This window comes from Rhopilema esculentum, chromosome 19 (genome assembly GCF_057945365.1).
Source record: "Rhopilema esculentum isolate cy_ngs chromosome 19, ASM5794536v1, whole genome shotgun sequence".
Taxonomy (NCBI): Eukaryota; Metazoa; Cnidaria; class Scyphozoa; order Rhizostomeae; family Rhizostomatidae; genus Rhopilema; species Rhopilema esculentum.
In genome coordinates, this window is record NC_142833.1 from 164,122 (window position 1) to 188,330 (window position 24,209).

The following is a 24,209-nucleotide window of genomic DNA, read 5'->3' on the forward strand; positions in this document are numbered from 1 at the left end:
GTTGATTTGATATTGGGGTATACACTCTTCCACTGTAGTGTAAATCTTAGATTCAATAAAAAGCATAATCAAATTCGCTTCTAGACCTTGCAGTTCAACTTCCCAGACAATTTCCTGTAGCATCTTGCGCATCTTATCATAATCCCCACGATCATAGGAAAAACGTTTTGCATTGGTGCTATGAGAATGTAGTTTTTTGGCATGTAGTCTTATACCATGGTATATATACCCTGCTTCGAAAAATTATATTTGCAAATAAGAAACCAATCGGGCTGTTTTTGTGAAATGAGTTTCTTAAAGGCGGGACTTTACTGTATGCAATGGTGATTATTGCAGTCACTTTTATCTCCCTTATTTTCATATAGCTGAGTAAATATGGCATTTTTCAAAAGGGGCAGCTTTTCCTCATTCCTAATTTTTGTAATTATTTCACACAGCTTTGATAATGATGGATCATCTAGACTTTTAAAACTTCAGCAGGGATTATCTCATTTACTGATGATTAATCACTTGGCATTTGTTTTATACCTTTTATTATAATTATGGTTATATTTATGTATTAGCGATGAACCGTGCAATCGTTGTATTACCCCGTGCAACTAGATAACCGCAATCATGTGGGAAAACGGTCGTATCATACAAAAAAACAGATTGACAACGATATGATTGCGGAAATACTGCGGAAATAAAGATGGAAAATTCGCGGAAATAGTGCGTAGAACTGCGGGATTTCCCAAGAACATGTGTCATAAACGAGATGAAGTATCCAACTAGACAAAATAATGAAAACTTAAGACTGCAAAACCTTCTAATGGAACACCATACCATGGAAATGACTTAAATCTTAGAAAACACCATGGAAAGTTTTTTGTCTTACGTCTTCAAGGGGCAATGGTCTGAAGAAGTTTGAAAATTGGTGCGGAAGAAGAATTGAAAATGAAATCAGATCTAGACAACATGATAAACATTTTCAACCCTTGGACCTCACAGTCAACCACAGCCATAAAAGCTTTCCTTCATAAGGATATGCGAAATTAGTTTCAAAGCAGATTTAACAGCAATCTCAAAGTGGCTGTGCACCAGAATCAATAAAAAATTGATATGAAGAATCTACCTATATAAAGGGCCACTCCAGCCTAAAATTGTTATTTCAGAGACGATCGAATCCACCCTGGGTACCAACTCTCATATTCTATCATTCTAAGTATCATAATGTACTAGACCCAGTTCCCCACATACGGGACATTTGTAGTTCGTGAGTGGATTATAAGATGGCCTACAATTAGCACACTTCGTTTATTACTAGTCGTAACTACAGGTCATAACATTGGGCGTGGGTTTGTGAAATAAATTTGTATCCATAGAGTTCTATCTCACTTCTTCCAAAATGGCACTTTTCATGGTTTAGAGTTATACCGAAGTCGTCAGCTCTCTGAAGAACTTGTTGTAGTGTCTGGTTGTGTTCTTTCCAGTCTTTTGCTCCAATGAGTATATCATCCTTTTGGTTTAAACAGCGTGGGATGTCGCCAAATATCTTCTGCATAGCATCATCGAAAAGGTCTTGCGACGCTTTTGCTCCGTCTGTTATCACCCCACAGTGTGCTAAAGGTTGCTATGGATCTGGAATCGGGATCAAGTAGATAGATAGATAGATAGATAGATAGATAGATAGATAGATAGATAGATAGATAGATAGATAGATAGATAGATAGATAGATAGATAGATAGATAGATAGATAGATAGATAGATAGATAGATAGATAGATAGATAGATAGATAGATAGATAGATAGATAGATAGATAGATAGATAGATAGATAGATAGATAGATAGATAGATAGATAGATAGATAGATAGATAGATAGATAGATAGATAGATAGATAGATAGATAGATAGATAGATAGATAGATAGATAGATAGATAGATAGATAGATAGATAGATAGATAGATAGATAGATAGATAGATAGATAGATAGATAGATAGATAGATAGATAGATAGATAGATAGATAGATAGATAGATAGATAGATAGATAGATAGATAGATAGATAGATAGATAGATAGATAGATAGATAGATAGATAGATAGATAGATAGATAGATAGATAGATAGATAGATAGATAGATAGATAGATAGATAGATAGATAGATAGATAGATAGATAGATAGATAGATAGATAGATAGATAGATAGATAGATAGATAGATAGATAGATAGATAGATAGATAGATAGATAGATAGATAGATAGATAGATAGATAGATAGATAGATAGATAGATAGATAGATAGATAGATAGATAGATAGATAGATAGATAGATAGATAGATAGATAGATAGATAGATAGATAGATAGATAGATAGATAGATAGATAGATAGATAGATAGATAGATAGATAGATAGATAGATAGATAGATAGATAGATAGATAGATAGATAGATAGATAGATAGATAGATAGATAGATAGATAGATAGATAGATAGATAGATAGATAGATAGATAGATAGATAGATAGATAGATAGATAGATAGATAGATAGATAGATAGATAGATAGATAGATAGATAGATAGATAGATAGATAGATAGATAGATAGATAGATAGATAGATAGATAGATAGATAGATAGATAGATAGATAGATAGATAGATAGATAGATAGATAGATAGATAGATAGATAGATAGATAGATAGATAGATAGATAGATAGATAGATAGATAGATAGATAGATAGATAGATAGATAGATAGATAGATAGATAGATAGATAGATAGATAGATAGATAGATAGATAGATAGATAGATAGATAGATAGATAGATAGATAGATAGATAGATAGATAGATAGATAGATAGATAGATAGATAGATAGATAGATAGATAGATAGATAGATAGATAGATAGATAGATAGATAGATAGATAGATAGATAGATAGATAGATAGATAGATAGATAGATAGATAGATAGATAGATAGATAGATAGATAGATAGATAGATAGATAGATAGATAGATAGATAGATAGATAGATAGATAGATAGATAGATAGATAGATAGATTTATTTACAGATAAACTTTATTTACAGAGGATAAACCTGGTTAGCCTAATAACTAATCTTCCCCAGGGTCCTCTCTACTAACTACGCAATAAGAATATAATACTATTATTTTGAAGTGTCCTTTAAGTTTCTAAAGAGCCTAGTAACAATTTTGTTAAAAGTAAAGTTTAAGTATTATCTGAAACGTCAAGGTAATGCTGATACACTTTTCTCTTGAAAATTCCCAGTGATGTTGACTGTCTAATGTTAAGTGGAAGTTCATTCCATATTTTACTTCCTTTTATTGATATTGACTGATCAACCTTTTTCAGTTTTGATCTGGGCACATACAAATTTTTGTGTGATGAACTTCTCGTCAATCGCTGTTTAATCTGATTTTGATGAGTAAACAAATCAGTCATATATTTTGGAGCTAGTCCATTTAGAGCCTTGTAGACTACTATGGCTGTTTTGAAGTTAATTCTTCGTTGAATGGGCAGCCACTTAAGTTTCTTAAACAGTGGACCTGAATGTTCACGGTCTGGAAGGTCATATATCAACCTTGCTGCTCTCTTTTGAAGCTTCAACAGCGAGGTTATCTTCGTAGAAGACCCCAAAACCACACTGCCGTAATCAAAATAGACCTGTATGAAGTTTTGATAGAACAATTTTCTTGTATCAAATGGCAGGTAAGACTTGATCCTACGAAATAGAGCAAGGTTGCGGCTTACAGTTTTGCATACGTTTTTAACTTGATCGTTCCATGTAAGATCTTGGTCAATAATAACTCCAAGGAGCTTTTGTTGGTGAATCTGAAGTAATGGCTGCTCATTCATTTTCACCTCAATTGCTTGATCTTGTTGGTTTCTTTTCAGCCTCGAACGTTTTTGCTGTGTCGTGACCAGAAGAGACTTTGTTTTCTCTACATTGACTGACATCTTGTTTTCATTGCACCACGTTGCGATTTGTCTAGCAGATGTGTTCAACTTTGTTTCAATCTCTTTGACAGTCTTGCCAGAAACTGATATAGTGCTATCGTCTGCATACATCTCTAATTGACCTTCCTTTATTTCTAATGGTATGTCATTCATGAACAAGATGAATAAAAGTGGACCTAAAATTGAGCCTTGTGGTACCCCTGACTTCACAACCTCAGGATCTGAGATGTTATTTTTAAAATTAACAATTTGCTTACGTTCGTTCAAATACGAAGTGAACCATTCAAGTGTTTTACCGCAGCATTGATACAGTTTTAGCTTTTCCAATAATAATTTATGATTGACAAGATCGAATGCTTTTCTCAAATCGAGCAGAATAACGCCTGTCACGAGGCCATCGTTCATAGACTTCAACCATCGGGTTGTTGGATTGAGAAGAGCAGTCACACATGAGTTCATTGCTCTGAAGCCTGACTGAGCTACGTAAAGGAGACCATGTGTGTCCAGGTATGTGTAGAGATGACGGTGGACATATTTTTCAATTATTTTACTTAGCAGTGGAAGGACTGAAATTAGTCGAAAGTTCCCAAAATCATGGAGGGGGCCAGACTTGGGTACTGGAGTGACTTTCGCGGTTTTCCAAACGTCTGGAACGATACCAGATGTAAAACTTTTATTCATGATCTTGGTAACAGATTGAACAATCTCGGGAGCTGCTGCTTTTAACAATTTACAACTTATCCCGTCGATTCCAACAGCATTTTTCTTAGGCATGGCATTTATTTCCTTTAATACATATTCCGCTGTCATTAATGGTGTTGTGAATTCAGTAGATCTGTTAATTTTTGATTCGATAAAAGGATTTAAGCCTCTGCAAGTTTGGCATAAGGTTTCCTGACACTTCTGGTATGTACTTTTCAACAAGTACAAGCTTGGCGTAAGTCTAGCTTTGACCGTATGGTGCAATCATGGAACTTGTGAATGAAAACTTCTACTATTGGTGGTTGTGTTATTCTGCTTCGCTCCATTTAACTGTTAGGTACTCGCAAATCTACGCTGGCACGTATCATTTGTGGTTGCAGTTGTTCTTTTGCAGTGTTGATGAAGCTTAGTTTAGGCTGTACAACAACAGGTGAACACCATGTGGTGGGTTCATTCTCTGGGACTCTCTCCAACAGGTCTTCTTGTACACCCTGGTCTAGCCATTGTTCGAAAGGTTCTTGCAAGTAGTAGGGTACCTGTCTTTGCTTCTGTGCTATCGGTGCAGCTTCAGGTCTCATGTTGAACTCTCCATCTCTTGATTATTTCTTTTGTCATGGATTTTTCCAATGCCTACAAACACGTGATTTTATTGTTCAACTATATTCAACATCTCCTGCATTTCTGTGTTTTGTTTTGCTACCTTCACATATCCGTTTTCTTGCTGTATTTTTATGTTGTTAGGATGTGCAAGTCCTCCATCTGCTTGAATCTTAATCATACCAAGCTCTAGGAGTGTAGCTTTACTTATCAGGGGTGGTGAATTGATGTATCAGTATACGACGACAAATCTTACAATTTTTCCACATGTGAGATTTCTAAGAATTTTTAACCCTTCAGCAGATTGAAGTCTAAGCAAAATAAAAATAAATCTAATTAAGAATCTAATTACATTGATAACGAGCCTAACAATTAAAGATTGTAAAACCTACAAATCTTATCTACCTATTGCTGTTCTTCCAGGAAGTTGTGTTTTAGCGTCAGCTTTCTAGATATTTTTTAAGTTGTTTTTGGAAACGATCTAGTGTCGGAGGTTCAAGAATTTCATTCCAAGATTTGAGAGCAGTCCTATATCTAGGGATCTGGAGATCTTTATAGTGCCTCGTATTATAGGTCGCGTGAAAAGATCTCGGCTGGTATTTACCCCCTTTGGCTTTCAGGACACAGTCTGTTCATTATCTTCGAGGTCATGACATTCCGATCATAACGGAAAAGATTTTCTACGTTTAACCAGGAAGCCGACCAGCTGTTATTTATTCTTACATTTGTTATTATTGAACACGCCCTATCTTGGGCAGCTATTTTTGTTTTTGTTAGATAGATAACATCGGCATAACGAAGATGACTGTCAATTAGTGCATAGTATACATTACACAGCTGGGATTGTGGAATGAAATTTTTCAATTTTTTTAGAGCTGCAAGACCTACATTCATTTTGCCTTTGGTGCGCTTAAACTGTTCATTCCAATTTCATCAATTATCACTCCAAAAGATTTTTACTTATCTACTCTTTTTAGAGGAATCAAAGCAAATGGTGTCACAATAACTAATATTAGATACGCAGACGACACGATCATCATCGCAAAAACATGATAACAAGATTAAATGAAACATGCAAGATCTACGGGATGGAATTAAAAACCATTAAAAATCACAGAGGATGGACGCTGCACAGACGAAATAAGAAAAAGGACAGCAATGGCTAAGATTTCATTCCAACGAAATAAAGAATTGTTCAATAGTAACATCAACAGGAAAACGAAAATGAACCTCCTGAAAACATATGTCTGATCTGTTTTTACTTATGGATGCGAGGCATGGACTATTGGGAAAGAAATGATGGACATGATTCGGGCATTCGAGATGTGGTGTTATAGAAGATTGTTGAAGATCAGGTGGACAGATAGGGTTTCCAACGAAGAAGTGCTACGAAGAATGAATGTAACCCGTATGCTTCTTTCCACCATAGCAAAGAGAAAAGCTGCACTCTTTGGTCATGTGGCAAGAGGATCAAGTGGAGCAGTTTTTTGTAACATCGTGGAGGGGTACATTGAAGGAAAAAATTCCGTTTTTTTAGGATTGGGGCTAAGTTTATTCACCCTCATCCACTCAGAGTGATTCGAAAGCTCATGATGTGCGTCTTTAATTAGTTTCGCTAGATCATCCGATGCAATCGTTACATTGGTATCGTCACCATAAATGCTAGCCCTGGATAATTTAAGACATTTTTCTAAGTCATTCAAGTATATGATGAATAGAAGAGGGCCCAAACAAGAAACCTTGGGGAATACCACAGGTTAAATTTCTGGCTTTTGAATGCTGACCATTCAGAGTGCAAAACTGCTTTCTATTATTTACGTAGGATTCGTATGCACACAATTATTTAGTAGCGGATCGTGATCGACCGTATCGAAAGCTTTCTTAAGATCGAGAAAAATTTTGATGTTCCAAAGTCTGTGCTGCTTATCAATGGTGTTATTGTGGAGTATGACTTCCGAAAAGCTGCTTGGCTGTATGTAATACTTTCATTGGTTTTAAGAAACTCAAACAGCTGATCATGTGTTAGCCGTGCTAGCAATTTTGAAAACACTGAGATTACAGAGATTGGCCTGTAGTTATTTAGATCTGTTTTTGGTCCAGATTTATAAAACCCTCTATCGAAACTTCGTTATCCCTAATACTTTCATCCAATCGGGTTTCACTAAGACCAATGATATCAATATCATTGTCATGCAATATGATTCATTCCTATGTTTTTTGGGGGAGACTATGTTTAGGAAAAATTTTTGGCCATCTCTTTTCCTCGAGTAATTCTCCCTGCGTCTATTCTCAAGGAGAGGCATATGCCATTGGAATTGGCTGCATATAGACAAAAGTTTGTCTGTGAAGAACGCTTTTTCGAACGATTTCCGCCCTGTATCATATTTTCATTGAATATGCAAAAAGTGCATGCAATCTTTGTCAACACTTCGCTCCACCCATTACAAATAAGAGCTATGACACCCTTGTCAATATTTTATAAATTTATTTAAGTTACTCGCATACTTTCATATTCCTCCATCAATTAAATGTAGACCGTCACTTTTCAGATTGCTAAACAGAATGCTATTGTTTTCGATCATATCAATGCCATTAAGGGGTAGTGTTTCAGCCAGAAGCCCATTCAGTTTAGAAACCTTGGCATTGAGCTCATGTGAATATTTTCTTGGATAAACTGCTGAAAAAGCTACCTTTGCCTTGGGGTTGTTCATTTCTCTAAGCGTTTCCGTTGTTTCTTTACATAATTCCCGTGGGGTTGTTGATGCAACATTATTGGTAGCAGCTTGTATTATTGTTACATCACTGTCCACTTTCCCAGTTGCTTAACTCTTTCTTTGACTTTCATTCCAAGTTTGAATTTATTTTCAACAGAATAGTGTTCATTCTCAATATTTTCACTATGTTCATTCTCAGTTTAAATTCCTTAGTTGCGAGTCACCCACAATCAGAATTTTGATTCTATTGCTTTCTGTGATCTTAGTTTCTTCTTTAGATGTTTCGGTTGGATTGATCGATGCCTGGGGGTTTTTGCGTTTGTCTTGTTTATTTGGCTTTACTCCCCTGCCATTTTTCGTTGGTTGTTTGCTTTTCGCTCCCTTGTTCGCAACTGTCTGTCTGGCTTCAACGATCTCACGTCCGATGTGTCTGGTAAACTCTTCTCCAACCTTGCAATTTCCTTTCCCCAGTAGCTGATGAAAGCGTCTTTCTTATCAATCGCGTCAGTTATTTAAAGTAACGGATTTCTCTTTCGATGCTGACGAGCCAACCTTCTCATCTGGGTGACAATGTGAATTGCCGTTTCCCATGCAGCGGCTTCTTCGTCGACAATTGTCGATGGAATATCTTTGAAATTTTGTTAGAATGATGAATTTTTCTGAGTTGTTTCCGAAGCGTGGTGTTCAATGACAAGTGGGGTTTCTTCAATAGTTGTCGAGTTGAATACTTTATCCGTCTTTGTAGGCCGTTTTCCATCCTCGTCGCCAATGTTGTGACCTGAAGTTACGACTAGTAATGCACGAAGTGTGCTAACTGTAGGCCATCTTATAATCCATTCACAAACTACAAAAGTTGCGTATGTGGGGAACTGGATCTAGTACATTATGATTCTTAGAATGATAGGATATGACACCAACGACTGTTGAATCTATTCAACATCTAAGGGGTGACTTCGATGCTTCTTTAAAGGGTATTGTCCCATTGTAAACGTCTTGAATCAACACAATTTTTTGCAACTTTTTTATCTAGCACATTGGCAAACCATATAAAAGAGAATTGTTGCAATCTAGCCGAGATGTGACAAATGCATGGTTAGCTTTTTCAGCAGCTTCTTTAGTGAGATACTTCCGAGCTTGGCGGATATTATGCAAGAAGTACCTAGCTGAGCTGCACAAAGAGTTTACATGTGACTTAGTGACAAATTAGCAAAGTAACGTGCATCATATGAACACCCGCATTAATGCAAATGTTTGTGGAAATTCAGGCTTGACAGAATTCAATCATAATTTTTATATAGCGATTTGCATCATTTAAACCGGTGTTTCATTCTCACTTTTCTTTGACACACTTTCCCCAAGCTTTCTTTGTCTTTTGATTCAAGTTCAATGTTTTTTATTCCAATAAGAGGAAGAAGTGCTCCCAAAGGAAAAAGTGCGTTACGTGTTGACAGTATCAGACACGTATTTTGGACCTCCAGAAAGTGGCAATTTAGTTCGATATTACTTCGTTTTTCTTTATGAAGATGTCTTGCTGAACACGTTTTGTATCATTGTTATTGGAAGAAGAAAGTTATCGGATCAACTTTATCACAACTGGTAATGATTAGCGTACAAATGCCAGCCATAGGCTATTGAATTGAAATGTATAGCAAAATTTTCAAACGCCATCTTTTTCTTTAATAGGAATATTTTGTGGCCAGAGCAACTAACAGTTATAAAGTACTTTCGATGCTACCAAAGGTTTCTAGTGGAAAAGTTTTGTCATGTGAGAATAATGGAGATAAAACACAATGTACCGTTTCAACAACGTTGTCGCAAAACGATCCCGTGAACAGCGAAGCAGTTAAATTCAGCACTTCTACGAAATTAAACATTGATTGGGCAACTCAAGCAGCTGTTTGGAAGCAGTGCTGTTTTCCATCGCGGGAAGAAAGCCTGTAAGTATATGTTTGTTTTGTCTTGTTCGTGTATAAATTTCTTGCAGAGAACACCCACATTAACGGACAATGTGGATAATTATACCGCAATGGCTTGCTCTTTTTATGATTAGTTTTAAGTAGCATTGATTACTCTATCTCTCATCCCTTTCAAGGAAATGTGTTTGCAGTTAACCAATTCATTTTGACCAATTTGTTATCGATCCTTTTTAGAATCTTGCAACAAATTTCAAAAGATGGTAAACTGAAAGCTGTTATAAGAAAAGCAGCCAAGAAAGACAAGCCAGTTTTCCTCCTAGAGGTCTGTTTCATAAATTTATTTATGAGAATTGCTTTTAGATGCATGTGCAGCTCGGTAAGGGAAGGTATTTTAGCAAAAGTGATAGCCTTTACCAAACGACAGTAAACTTGTAACTGAGAATTACTAATGTTTGGGCCAGTGAGTCAATGAGTCAACGAATCATGAGTCGCAATGAGTTGCAATGAGTCGATTAAACTCCTAAGACAATTTCCTATGCTGAATAAAAATATGACACTCAAATTTAATAGTTGGTTTGAAACCATAAAAAAGGACAAGCACAGCTTGTCAAAAACTAAGAAAAAATAGTGTAATACCAACCTCAACCAGATCACGTTGGGTCCTCTCGCATAATCTTGTGTCGTTAGGAGTTCTGGGATCAAGTTTGTTGTCAGTAAGTTCAACTTAAAAGAGGCGTGTGTCCGTATAGATATACCGTACTGCTATAAATAATAAATAGAAACATGTATATACATTGTCTTTTATAATTCTGAGTCCTTGCTAGCTCATCAGCCAGTCCACCAGGTAGAACATTTCTAGGCTTATGATCAGTATGCTCCTTTACACCTGGGTGCCTCCTCACCCCTGCGTCCAGAGAAGATGCCAGCAAAGGTGTATCATTGAATCGTAGCGTTGTTCAGAAAAAACACTATCGCTTAAACGTTTCGACTGAAGTCTTCATCAGTAATATTTTACAAATCAAATGGAGCTAACATATACAAAATCAATACAATAGAATTAATACAATAGAGTTGGTACAATAAAGTGAGTACAATGAGGAGGTTAAAGGAAAATTGCCTATTACAATAGTTATTGGTAAAAGTGTAACTCAATGGGAGGGTTAGAAGAAAGCACAGGAGAAGGTGCTGCTAAAGTAGGCGGCAATGCAAGTCTACCGGGGGCTCAAATGTTATTTGTAGCAAAAAGAAACACCTGTTTAAGAAGAATGTGCTAGTGGCAGAAGAGAGAGAAAAAGTACATGCAAAGAAATAGCCTAAAACCTATGTATCAACATGTCTAGTGTTTAAGCCCTTAGGAGAAAAACTGTCTAGCTTATACTCCCAGAAGCTTTCTCGCATCCTATTCCCCCCAGTAAGCCTACAATTATACTAACCTTTGTATCCTGCAGAAACCCCCGGTGGCCTTCTCCAGAAGAGTGCCTGAAAAATTCCGCCTGAGGTACTGAGGATCCCTGACTAACTTACGACTACATGCCTTATATTTATTAAACCTTAATCTAAAGGGCGTGTTAGTGCAACCAACAAACTGCACACCACAAACATTGCACTCTAAGAAATACACCACATTAGACGAATCACAGTTAAACGAGTCTGATAGGTAATTTATCTTATATTCCTTACCAGTTACCTTAGACTTAAAACTATCACAGTTACTCATGACATTACACACTTGACAACGAGCTTTACCACAACCAGAACATCCCTCAGTATGTGTGCCCCCTTGTCCCCGATTACTGAGCCTAGCCCTGACCAAAATGTCCTTAAGGTTCTTACATCTCCTAAAAGCAATTATAGGTGGCCCAGGAAACACCTTCCTATGCTCCTTCGAATGGCTGAGCATAGATTGGAGTTTTCCTGCCGCTTTCCCCAATCCATTGAGTGCTGGATGGTATGTTAGTACAAATGGAACCCTTTCCTCCCTCCTCTGGTCTTTGGTTTTACTACCCGAATTATCAAGAAGAGTCGCCCTATCTAACTTACGTGCCTTATCTATCTGTTCATCAGCTAGAGACTCTTCATATCCCCTGTCCTTAAGCCATCAAGCTAACTCATCTACCTGATCTTCGAGAAAGCAATCTTCAGAACAAATCCTACGATACCTAAGTGCCTGGCTATAGGGGATCGCTTTTCTAGTGTGCCATGGATGACAAGACTTCTTATGCAAGTACTGATGTATATCAGTAGGCTTGCAAAACAAGGCTGTCGACAGGACTCCCCTCACTTAGAATAACCTGTACATCTAAGAAACTTATACTATCCCTTGAGTGTTCGCTAGTAAACTTGATGGTATCATGGCTACTGTTGAGATGGTCAATGAACTCTTTCAGCTTCTCTTCCCCATGCATCCAGATAAAGAAAATATCATCGATATATCTTACTCAAATGAGGGGCTTTTCCACCGAAGAGTCCCTTAACCTTTCCTCCAACCGGGTCATAAAAAGATTAGATTCGCTGGATCAAGCTTATTACCTATAGCCGTGCCTAATTTCTGCCTATATATCTTATCGTTAAATTCAAAGTAATTGTTATCCAAGACCAAAGATGCCAACCCCACTAGGGTATCAGTAGCCACTTCTCGGTTTTCCCTTCTATCCAGCGCCTGCTTGATGACCTGCATATATATATATATGTATTCAAAAGCTCTAGACTGTAATGTTTTTTAAAAATTTAAATAGATGATCAGTAAAAAAACAATCATGTATGCTTCTTCAGAATCAATATATGTATATATAATGTGTTACTGATCACAACTCGCGACTAACGACTCCTGACTCACGACTCACTGAGTCACGATTTAGGCAACCTCACTTTTAATATATAGGCAAATGTTTTATTTTATGTTCATCCGAGGGGGCCCTTCATTAGCAATGAAGTCTTTTGAAAAATTAATTTCACCAATAAGTTATGCTGCTAGAAATTGTTTGAAATTTCATGTTACATACCTTCCTTTAATTCAGGTTACATAAAAACTAGGATATATTGCATTATTTTAAAGGTAAGCATTATTCTGATACATAGCTTGTTATCAGATTGTTATTGCAGGCCTAGAAAGAAACAGCCTCTGATAGACATCCTTTGTTTAGACTTTCAGCCAAGAAAGTTCTCAGCATTATTCTGATACATAGCTTGTTATCAGATTGTTATTTCAGGCCTAGAAGAAACAGCCTCTGATAGGCTCCCATTGTTTAGACTTCCAGCCAAGAAGGTGCTCAGCATTATTCTGATAGATGGCTTGTTCTAAGATTGTTATCTCAGGCCTAGAAAGAAACAGCCTCTGATAGACATCCTTTGTTCAGCCTTCCAGCCAGGAAGGTGGTCATGCAACGGCTGCAGATAGATGATTTGCGAATTGCAGCTAATGTGGCAATCTGTTTTTGCTCAATCAGTCAATATTTCAATCAATCAATATTTATTTACACGAGATACCTTTCAGCAGGAAAATAATTATTTACAAAAAAAGAACTATTAAAAAAAGAACTATTTGCATATTGCTGCTCTACCAAGGGGTCGTGTTTGGGTTCAAAAGATACTCTCTATAACCTGTTTTAAAACGAGCGATTGATTATTTTTCTCGAATGTTGTTAGGGATATCATTCCAGTTTTTGACACCAGAGAAATAGAAAACCTCGCTTTGCATACTCTAACCTAACTTTGGGAATTTGCAGGTCTCCACGGTTTCTGGTTCTATACTCTGAAATCACGGATCTTTCAGTGAATTTATGGCGAAGATTTTCGGGATAGAGGTCATGCAAGATTCTTTATGTCATGAATTCTTGGTCAAAGGAGATTAATGACTTTACAGTGAGTCATTTGCTTCCTTTGGGAGGCAAGCATCAACTCAAAACTATCATAACTTGTATTTCGTCAAACGATTGGGTTGATCCCGTAAAAATTTTCTGTGCCCGAATACAATGTTCATAATCGTTAACTGCCTTATTATGCCAGTTAAAAAATGAGGGTGGGCGGCTGGATGCGCGTCAGGTTTTCTTGAAAAACAACACTTCGAATGAATGACCCCTTTTGGTCACTTTTGGTCTCTAACGAAACCTATTGTAAGTAGCCTGCGCGCAGACTCTCAAGTCTTTGTGCGAGGTGTTCTCTTTGGAAGTGGGCATTCAAATGAAGTGAATTAGAGGTGTCTACCATTGAATAGAAACATCAGCTTATACTGTGCATGCACAATGTTTATCTTATTTTTTACCAAAAACTCTATGCTGGTCAAAGATAATGAAACTCTTTGCGCTACTGAAAAAATTGATAACAGGTAGTGTAGGCAAGACAGATCGTATGATCAATTGTATTACTGGAGCTAGTATCAAAAACAAGAATCTCGTCCTAATCAATAATTTGCAGGCATGATAGATATGAGGACTATCTTAATTACAGAAACATTTAATGCGAAATATCAGGTCAAATCGCGCCTATATCCAGATATTTAAATTTTCTGGGTTTCAAGTCAAGAAAATAGGGCCGCGTAAAGGCGCCAGGCGCCTATAATTTGTTGGCAACAAAATCACTTTATATTGCAAAAAAATCATTTTGCATCACAGCTTATACTAAGAAACAACTCTGTATACTGCAGAAATTTTACAGATTAAAAACACAATGCTATAGTTCTACGATAATGTCCTCGTCGTGTTCTTCATCAGAACCAGAGCCTTCGTTCTCGTTCTCGTTCTCATCGACTGTGTTACAATGATCTCTGTCTTCGTAAATTTCATTGCTCGCCTCTTCAAGCTACAGCAACATTTCGTTTACCTCTAAGATTGCTTCTCTAGGCACAGCTCGATTCAAAATCGTATCACAGAACCGTGAATGAAGCTTGTGGTAGTCATCATCCCATTCGATGTATCCGCATTGCTTGAATCCACTGACGATGAATGCTGGTTTTGCTACTGCCTTCCATGCTTGAAGTACCCACTGACAAAGCATTACGTAAGATGCACGACGGCGGTTGCCCTGCTTGGTGAACTCTTCGGTACCACATGCGATCCACTCTGCCCACCTCTCTTTGAGAATATCTTTGAATGGCTTATTGATATGTGTGTCAATAAACTGGAGCAATGGAGTCATATCTCCATCGATGATTTTACATTCTATGTTGTACCTCTTGAAAAACTATCTTGAAAAACTAAGACACATCTCCCAAGTGAGATTTGGCAGAATCCATGATCAGAAGAGATTTAGACTGCTGGAAAAAACATCCTGGTCGGTTTTTCCACCGTTCTGGTCCGTAGCGATCTTGCATAATACTTCTTCTCATTGTGCCTCCCTTCGTACCCTCAATTACCATTCCTTTAGGGAAATTGCCATTTGGGGCTTTGGTTAGGTTTTTGAAGACAACCATTGGTGGCAAGGATATTCCTTCGTAATAATCATCGATTTTGCGTACTCCAGCAGACAACACAGTGGTTGTGACGTTATTAGCCTCGTATTTATGTTATGTTGGGCATACGCCCGGTTTGTTATGTTATGTTATGCGTGAGAATACAAAATGGAGTATTGAAGTTCGAGTTCGAGTATTCTATTCTTGTTATATACTGGATATTCTTACATGGTGTCAGGTAAAACATCCATCTTTGATGTTTAGGAGGTAAATGATTGCTTTGCTGGTTCTTGTTTCGCGATGACAGATCCGGATCCAATCTTGCCTGGGCCTAGTGCTTCAACTGAAGGAAATAGCGGTACATCGGCGTACATATTTAACGTGCCATTACCCCCACGATTAAGCTTAGAAGGGAATTTGGCAGAGAATTGGAAGCAATGGAAGCAAATTTGAGCGAATCTTCGAATTATGGATTACTTACTGTATTGGAGAAACAAATGTAATTTACGAACGGTATAAATTCAATAATTGTACACAGGGCCCTACAGAGTCAATTGAAACTTATGCGGCCTCTTTGCGTGCCCTCGCAGCCACATGTGCATTTATACCACTTGATGATGAGCTGATACGTGACCGAATTGTTTGTGGCATTCACAACAATGCTATGTGACGTAAGTTACTGCAAGAACCAAAACTCTCATTATCTAAATGCATTGACTTATGCAGGGCCACAGAAACAATTACTGCTCAAGCAAGAACAATGGCTGGCCAAAATGATAATCATGACCTCATGGCCCATAATGTTGGAAAGCAAAGCAGCCCGAGGAAGACCACTGGAGACACAAGAGGTTTTATTTCCGACTGCAAATTTTGTGGGCGTAGCCATAAAAGAAACAAAGAGAGTTGCCCAGCCTTTGGCAGATATTGTTCTGGTTGTGGTAAGAGAAACCATTTTGTTGAGAAGTGCAGCTTGAAGAAACCACCAGGTATGAGAGATACATTTTCTAAAGCCAAAATACATGCAGTGAAGGAAGAAAACACTTCAAGTGATGATGAAATTCTCGTTGTTGAAATTTCACCCAAAAATAATCTGGCAATCAATGCTGTGTCCCAGTCCCCTCCTAAGAACAAAATTTTTGCCTCCATGATTATAAAAGGCAGGCAAATTTGTTTTCAACTTGACTCAGGTGCTACCTGTAATGTCCTTCCAAAACACTTCGTTCTTCCAGGCACAAAAGTTGAAAAATTGGATCACTCTTTGCGCCTGTACAGCCAAGCCGTATTACCGATAAATGGTATTTGTAAACTTAAGGTAGTAAACCCAAAGAACCAGACTGAGTACACTGTCAGATATGTTGTTGTAAAAGGTGACTATGTTCCATTATTAGGAGCAAATGCAGCACAAAAGATGGGACTTCTGACTGTTAATTATGCTAATATCTTTAACGCAAATGTAGATAATGTTAGCTCTAACAGTATTGCTTCAAACAGCACACATCAACAGGCACAACCAACGGTTGTCATGGAAACAGTTTTATCGACCACCGCAGTGTCTCCACTCAGTATTGCAGATATAGAGAACCGTTTTGGAGATGTCTTTGAAGGTCTGTGTCACATGCCAGGCAAATTGCACTTAGATGTTGATGAGTCACAAACCCCTGTTGTCATGCCGCCTCGCAGAGTACCAATCGCTCTTAAAGCAAAACTCAAGGCTGAATTGGAAAGGCTGGAAAATCTTCATGTCATTCAGAAAGTTACAAGTCCAACAGATTGGGTATCAAATCTCGTCATTGCAGAAAAACCAAATGGGAAACTGAGGGTGTGCATCGATCCACAACACCTCAACAAAGCATTGAAAAGAAGTCATTATCCGTTACCGCTCATCGAGGATGTGCTGCCAGAGCTAGAAGGTGTCAAGGTATTCAGCAAAATCGACCTGAAGGAAGGGTACCTTCAAATAGAGCTCGATGAAGAATCAAGCATGCTCACAACGTTCCAGACACCATGGGGGCGTTGGAGGTACCTCAGGATGCCATTTGGAATTAAACCAGCTTCGGAACATTTTCAACACGAATTTGATCAGTGCATTGAAGGCCTATCTGGGGTGTATGCAGTCGCTGACGATGCTCTTGTTACCGGAAGAGAAGAAACTTACGAAGAAGGTGTCAAAAATCATGACATGAACATGCTGGCACTTTTGAAACGTTGTCAACAAAAAAACATCAAGCTGAACAAGGACAAATTCAAGTTCAAGTGCGATGAAGTTTCCTTCATTGGTCATACCCTAACACAGAATGGTCTTAAAAAAGACCCCGCAAAAGTTGAAGCCATCACAAAGATGAGCAAGCCGAAAGATGTCGCTAGTGTACAAAGGTTCATTGGCATGGTAAAATACCTGGCCAAGTTTCTTCCCAGACTATCTGAAGTATGCGAACCTCTAAGAAATTTGACCCACAAAGATGCACCATGGGTATGGGGAAAAGATCATGACAAGTCTTTTGCTGACATACAAAAAGCAATTTGTGAGGCACCAGTTCTGAAGTATTTTGACCATAAGGCAGCAACAGAAGGCCAGGCTGATGCATCATCAAAGGGGCTTGGTTTCGTGCTCGTGCAAGAGGGACGTCCCGTGTCATATGCAAGCAGAGCCCTCACCCCTGCAGAGCAAAATTACAGCCAAATAGAGAAGGAGCTGCTTGCACAAGTATTTGGAGTGGAACATTACCATACCTATGTCTATGGCAGAGAGATTACACTATGGACGGATCACAAACCACTTGTCTCAATCGTCAACAAACCACTCGCCTCTGTTCCAAAGAGACTGCAAAGGTTGCTACTAAGATTGCAATCATACGATGCTAAAATCTGCTATAAACCTGGCAAAGAAATTGTTCTAGCAGACACACTCTCTCGTGCATACCTGCCGACAAACTACTTTGAGATAGATCGTCTATTTTACAAAACTGCTGGGGAAATTAAGAAGAAGCTCAAGCGACATTTCTCCACTCATGGCATACCAGATAAGCTCATGAGTGACAACGTACCTTTCTCCTCTAAAGAATTTCAGAATTTTACCAAAGAATATGAATTTACCACCGAGCTAAGCTCGCCAGAGTACGCACAGAGTAATGGCAAAGCAGAAAATGCCGTCAAAACTGCAAAGATGCTAATGAAAAAAGCGACTGAATCTGGCAATGACTTGTGCTACTAGAATGGCGAAACACGCCCTCTGAGGGGATGGAAAGCTCTCCTTCCCAACGTATTTTTAGCAGACGAGCTAAAACACTGCTTCCCATATCGAAGAAGCTCCTTAAACCAAAGGTTGTCACTGGTGTCCAAGATAAACTTCGAAAGAGGAAAGAGATACAATCAAAGTATTATAACAGAGGCACAAGTGAGCTAAGTGCATTAGAGAAAGATGATGTAGTCCGGATAAAGCCAAGAAATTCCGCCAGAACAGGCCGCTTGAGCAAGGGATGTGTCATAGAGCTAGTTGGTGTAAGATCTTTTATGTAAAAACCGAAGATGGAAGAATCTTCAGACGAAATCGAAAGTTTCTACGTCAAACCATAGAGCCTTTCTTTGCAGATGAAGAAGATTCAATCATTTTCCCCATAAAGGAACGAGAAGCAGTGGCTCGACCTTATGAAGATCACCAATCTGAAATCGAGCAATTTGATCCGCAAGAGGTACCTCACTCACGACCTGATGCTACTGAAGAAGAGACAGCAGCTGCAAGACCTGCTGAGACAAGATTTGATCACAGGCAATTGAACTTTTACCAGCCAGTAACGACAAGGAGTGGCAGGAAAGTAATTCGGCCTGACTACCTCGCTGGCCACAACTTCTGATTAGCAAACTTTAAAAACAATTATTTTTATTATGTTACTGTTCTGTTTATTCTTTTTTTGGAGGAAGGGTGTGACGTTATTAGCATCGTATTTATGTTATGTTGGGCATACGCCCGGTTTGTTATGTTATGTTATGCGTGAGAATACAAAATGGAGTATTGAAGTTCGAGTTCGAGTGTTCTATCCTTGTTATATACCGGATAATCTTACAGTGGTAAATCTCAATTTTTCATTGCCAGTATTTCTAATGTTCACTGTCTTTACCCCTTTTAAATAGAAGGTGGTGGACGATGGCATATCAAAATAGCAAGGAGTTTCATCCATATTCATTATGATGTCAAAATCATCCAACGTTTTAATCAAAGCTAAGAATGTATCACAACGTTCTGGGGCATCGTCAGGAATTTTCTGCCCAACACTTGTAACTCGACGAAACTTTAGGTTATTTCGTCTAATCATTCGACGTAGCCATCCGCAAGAAGCAGAAAAGCGCTCATTATTGCTTAGATACATAGCTGGAAATATAATCATCGCCTTTCTGTGTATCTGCTCACCAGTGACAGAATTACGTTTACCTCTCTCTTCTTTGATGTAGTCCAAAAAAGCAGATTCAAGCAATGGATATCTAGCGTTTGACTGTCTGTTCCTTCTATGCGACCGAACGTTAATTCCTGGAGTAAGGGCAGCCGACTTTGATTCTTCCGTTTGCTTGCTCCATCACTGCAAATTTTTCCTCGGAATGGAGGAAAAGAGGAAATGTACTTTATGGCCGTGCAGTGAGGATCCAATGTTTTCTCGAAGGATGGACCATTGCTGGAGACTTGAGGAGAATAGGTTGTACACTGTTTTTACCATACCAAAAAATGTCACTGCTTCTTTACAGCAAGCTGCAGAATCTGCTCCACAGAGATTGAGTGAATGGCAGGCACAGGGTGAGTACAGGCACAAGAGATTTTCAGCAAGGATATGCTGTTGGGCTCTATTTTATTTGCCAGACATGTTTGCAGCATTATCATATCCTTGACCACGGCAGTCTGCAAGTGGAATCCCAAACTTTTTCAAGGTTTCCAAGATTAGAATACTTATTTCAAGACCAGTCTTCTTACAAAAATCAACAAATGTCAAGAATAGCTCTTTCACAACAAAAGTTTCCAGCTCCCTCTTCAAATAGCGGATTATAAAGTAGTTTGTTCAACGTGACTTCAGTCAAGTGTTCCATCGAGAATGATTGAATAGTATTTTGCATCATCAATTTCATCCAAGACACGACTACCAACATACTCTGCACAAAGACCAATAAACTAGTTCTGAGATGATGCTGAAAGAAAATGAGCTTGCAGTTTTTCACCTTTTTCCTGTGATACTTGAATTTTTGTAACATGCTCTTGTAGAATTGGATCATAGTGAGCAAGGAGCTCAATAAGACCTGGAAAATTCCCATTGTGAATATCACAAATTCTTTATGAAGATCCACGGAAAGGCAGTCCTCTTTCACCAAGAAAGACAACGACATGAATGATTCTTGCAAGAATCATCTTCCATTCGTGAGCCTCTGAGAGAATCCTTTCATTGATGAGCATGTCAACTCAAGAAAATTCTTCCAAACGCCTCTCAAATTGTCGCCAGGTGAGGTAACATTTCTTGTGCACCGTGCTGTGCTCATGCTCAGGAAGCCGGTCGAGAAACTTTCTCCATTTTTGTGTTGTGCTCCATCCATTGGCGGACGCCAAGATTGATTTGGATGATGTATGTTCTACTGAACTTGTGAAAAGTCTACATGGCAAACAGAATGAAGCACTCTTAGCAGGGCTGTTCGGTTGTTTGAATTTCAGCACAGATGTTGGAAATTTTCTGCAGGTAATGTCATTGGGAAACTGCTCGGATGTGCTAGATGGCCTCTTCGTATCATTTCTTCCAGTTCCTTTGTTGTAGGAGCGGCTGGAGACGTTCCAATGTTGAAGCCGAAATGTACTGGCTTGGTTATTTCACTATGAGCTGACTCCTCTTGACTTGGGGTTGCTTGTAAAGTTGCTGGAGACACTGTTTTATCTGGCTTATCTGAGAGTTCTGGCCATGTTGAGGTATCTGGCTTATCTGAGAGTTCTGGCCTTGTTGAGGTATCTGGCTTATCTGAGAGTTCTGGCCATGTTGAGGTATCTGGCTTATCTGAGAGTTCTGGCCATGTTGAGGTATCTGGCTTATCTGAGAGTTCTGGCCATGTTGAGGTATCTGGCTTATCTGAGAGTTCTGGCCATGTTGAGGTATCTGGCTTATCTGAGAGTTCTGGCCATGTTGAGGTATCTGGCTTATCTGAGAGTTCTGGCCATGTTGAGGTATCTGGCTTATCTGAGAGTTCTGGCCATGTTGAGGTATCTGGCTTATCTGAGAGTAGGTTGTGGACCGGTTTGTTCATTTTCGAGCCCAGAAGTTTCTTTTTCAGTTTCAGTTCGCTTTTTAATACTAACATCAAATAATGTTAGTGCGCCTGTCTTAGTTTCTTTGTCCCTCTCCTTCTTTTCCCGTCGTTTCTGACCACCAGACTTATGTTGATAGGAGGACAAACTTACTTCGAAATTCTTTTTAGTTCTTCTCTTCAACAGGTCTCTCCAAATTTGATCTAAATTGACTGGTGAGAAAACATTTTACAGCGTATTAAGTACGTTATATCAAAAGTACGTTGTAACGAGGGTAAGTAAAAATTGATTAAAACCAAGCACACCTTTTGCCGGTGTCATATGCGTTTCGGTAACCTTATGCATTTCGGTCCGGGTGCTCAAACGCATGGCAATTTTGGTTATGCAAAATCGTACCCAAGCACTTAAACAATAGAGTACCAAAACGAATGGTAAAATTTAGCATGCAAAACGGTCCGGGCACACAAACGCATGGCAATTTTGTTTATACAAAAACGTACCAAAGCACTTAAATAATAGAGTACCAAAACGAATGGTGGAATTTAGCATGCAAAATGGTCCCGGTACACAAACGCATGGCAATTTTTCTTATACAAAACGTACCCAAGCTTTTAAAAAACAGAGAACCGAAACGAATGGTGGAATTTAGCATGCGAACCGGTCTTGGAACACAAATGTTCTTGTTTATATTGTTCAGAACGTAAAGAACAATCAAACTATGTCTAACAAGGGGTACTAACAAGAAGCAGTGCTGTGATTTCCCTTGTTAAGTTTTAACAAAAAAGTAAAACATTAATGGCGACTCCAAAGTTTTTTTGATCGAAAAATGTGAAATTTTAAACTCAAAAAAGCATTGTGTTCAATTTGTTATTTATAACGTGTCATAATATCGCACTACGATGAAATCACATGATTTGAAACACATTGCGTTTTACAATGTTACACTTTTGCAGAGGGTACCAAAACGCATATTACACCGGGACCAAGCACTCCAGTACGTTATATCCGAAAGTACGTAATAACCAAGTATTATAACTTATAACGGGATTCTACTGTATTCTTTCCTGACAGAGCTGTCTGTTTTGGTCAACTGTAATTAACGGTAGGTAATTACAACATAACTTTAAGTCTTCGCTTAAATATCATTACAAAATATGACAGAATAATACAGCTTCAATTTTAACGGGCCCCCAAAATGGCCAGGGCCCCGGGGAAGTTGCCCCCGGCTACCCCCTTTCGGCAGTACTGTCTATAGTGACTACCGAAGAAAACAAAATGAAAAATACCATTGTGAAATGATTGCTGCCCACCGATGCATTCCATACAAGATTATTGGGGCTCCGGAAAGTCCATTTTCTCTAGCGACAAAAGAAACCCCGGAGACATTTCCTGAAGAAAAAGCATCATCGACTTCATCGTCACAAACTTTCCAGGAATCCTTGACTGGAAAATCAAATGAAGCCTGTTCGGCTCTTAGTGACATGTAACTTCAACCAGATACTGCTGCTCGAATGGGTGATCAGGCTGTCGCCTCTACGCTACACTCTGAATCTCAGTTGACTTTGTGACCAATCATTTTGAGGAGTTTCCAACGGATCTGGCTAACTTCCGAGGTACAAGAATAACAGCCAAACAACGTGCCAAAATTGTGCGACATGGACTATGCCAACCAACCAGCATCTTATTCTCGAAGAATATCGATGGTAGATGCTTTAAACAATCATGGTATAAAAGAAATAAGAGTTTACGCGAATGGTTGATATATTCTCCAAAAGTGCAAAAAATGTTTTGTTTCTGCTGTTGGCTTTTTCCTTGCACATCAGAAAAAGATTTAGAGAAAAATTGGAGCCAGATAGGTGTTGGAAATTTCAAGAAAGGAATCGAGAAGATCAGGGCACACGAAGATACAAGGCTTCACTGTATTAGTCTTGCACAGTGGGAGTCTTTCAGCAGCGACTTCTGCATGGCCAAACAATTTATGCAGAATTTCAGAGGTAACTTGAAACAGATAGGGAGAAGACATTATTGATCCTAGATCGAATCTTCTCCATAACTTTTTTTTTGGCATTACAAGAGATTTCATTCAGAGGTGATCAGTTTGAAAGCCAAGCACAAATGTCTTCGTTTGAAAAAAGTGGTAACTACCTGGAATTGCTACAGTTGGTGGCAAAATATTATCCAGTTCTGGTTGCTCATCTTTCAAGCAAGAAGTCGGAGGGGGGAGGGGAAAGTACACTTCTCCTGAAATTCAGAATAGAATTATCAGCTCAATATCTACAGTAATTCAAAATCAAATTATAACAAAAATATACAAACAATAATTCAAGAAATAAACTCTTTAGATTCGAAGAAGGCAACTGGCCCTGATGATATACCATCTAAAGTCATCAAAACATCAGTGGAAGAACTTTCTGAAACATTACAAATTCTCTTTAACCACTCTGTCAAAACTAGTGAATTTCTCAATGCAATAAAACAAGCAGATGTATCACCAGTATTTAAGAAAGAAAATCCAAATGATAAAAGGAACTACAGGGCGGTAAGTGCTCTTCCTTCACTTTCTAAGATATATGAAAGAATGATGTATAATGCGGATCCCGTGAAAAATATGGTACACAACATGCGTTGATACGCTTGATTAAAAACTTTAAAATTTATCTCG

General features: G+C 38.3%; 1 protein-coding gene across 3 annotated transcripts in view; it reads left to right on the forward strand.

Moving 5' to 3' along the window:
• The window catches only part of LOC135688266 (acylamino-acid-releasing enzyme), a 66,865-nt gene that overhangs the window by 12,138 nt on the left and 30,518 nt on the right, over positions 1-24,209 (forward strand). Inside the window, exons 2-3 of one of the 3 annotated variants that reach the window (XM_065205043.2) lie at positions 9,664-9,917; positions 10,131-10,218. In XM_065205043.2, the coding sequence (XP_065061115.2) occupies positions 9,664-9,917; positions 10,131-10,218 (342 nt within the window). Of the gene's footprint in view, positions 1-9,663; positions 9,918-10,130; positions 10,219-13,205; positions 24,087-24,209 lie in introns of those variants that run through there. The other 2 variants (XR_016144953.1, XR_010516367.2) reach the window with 2 other exon arrangements.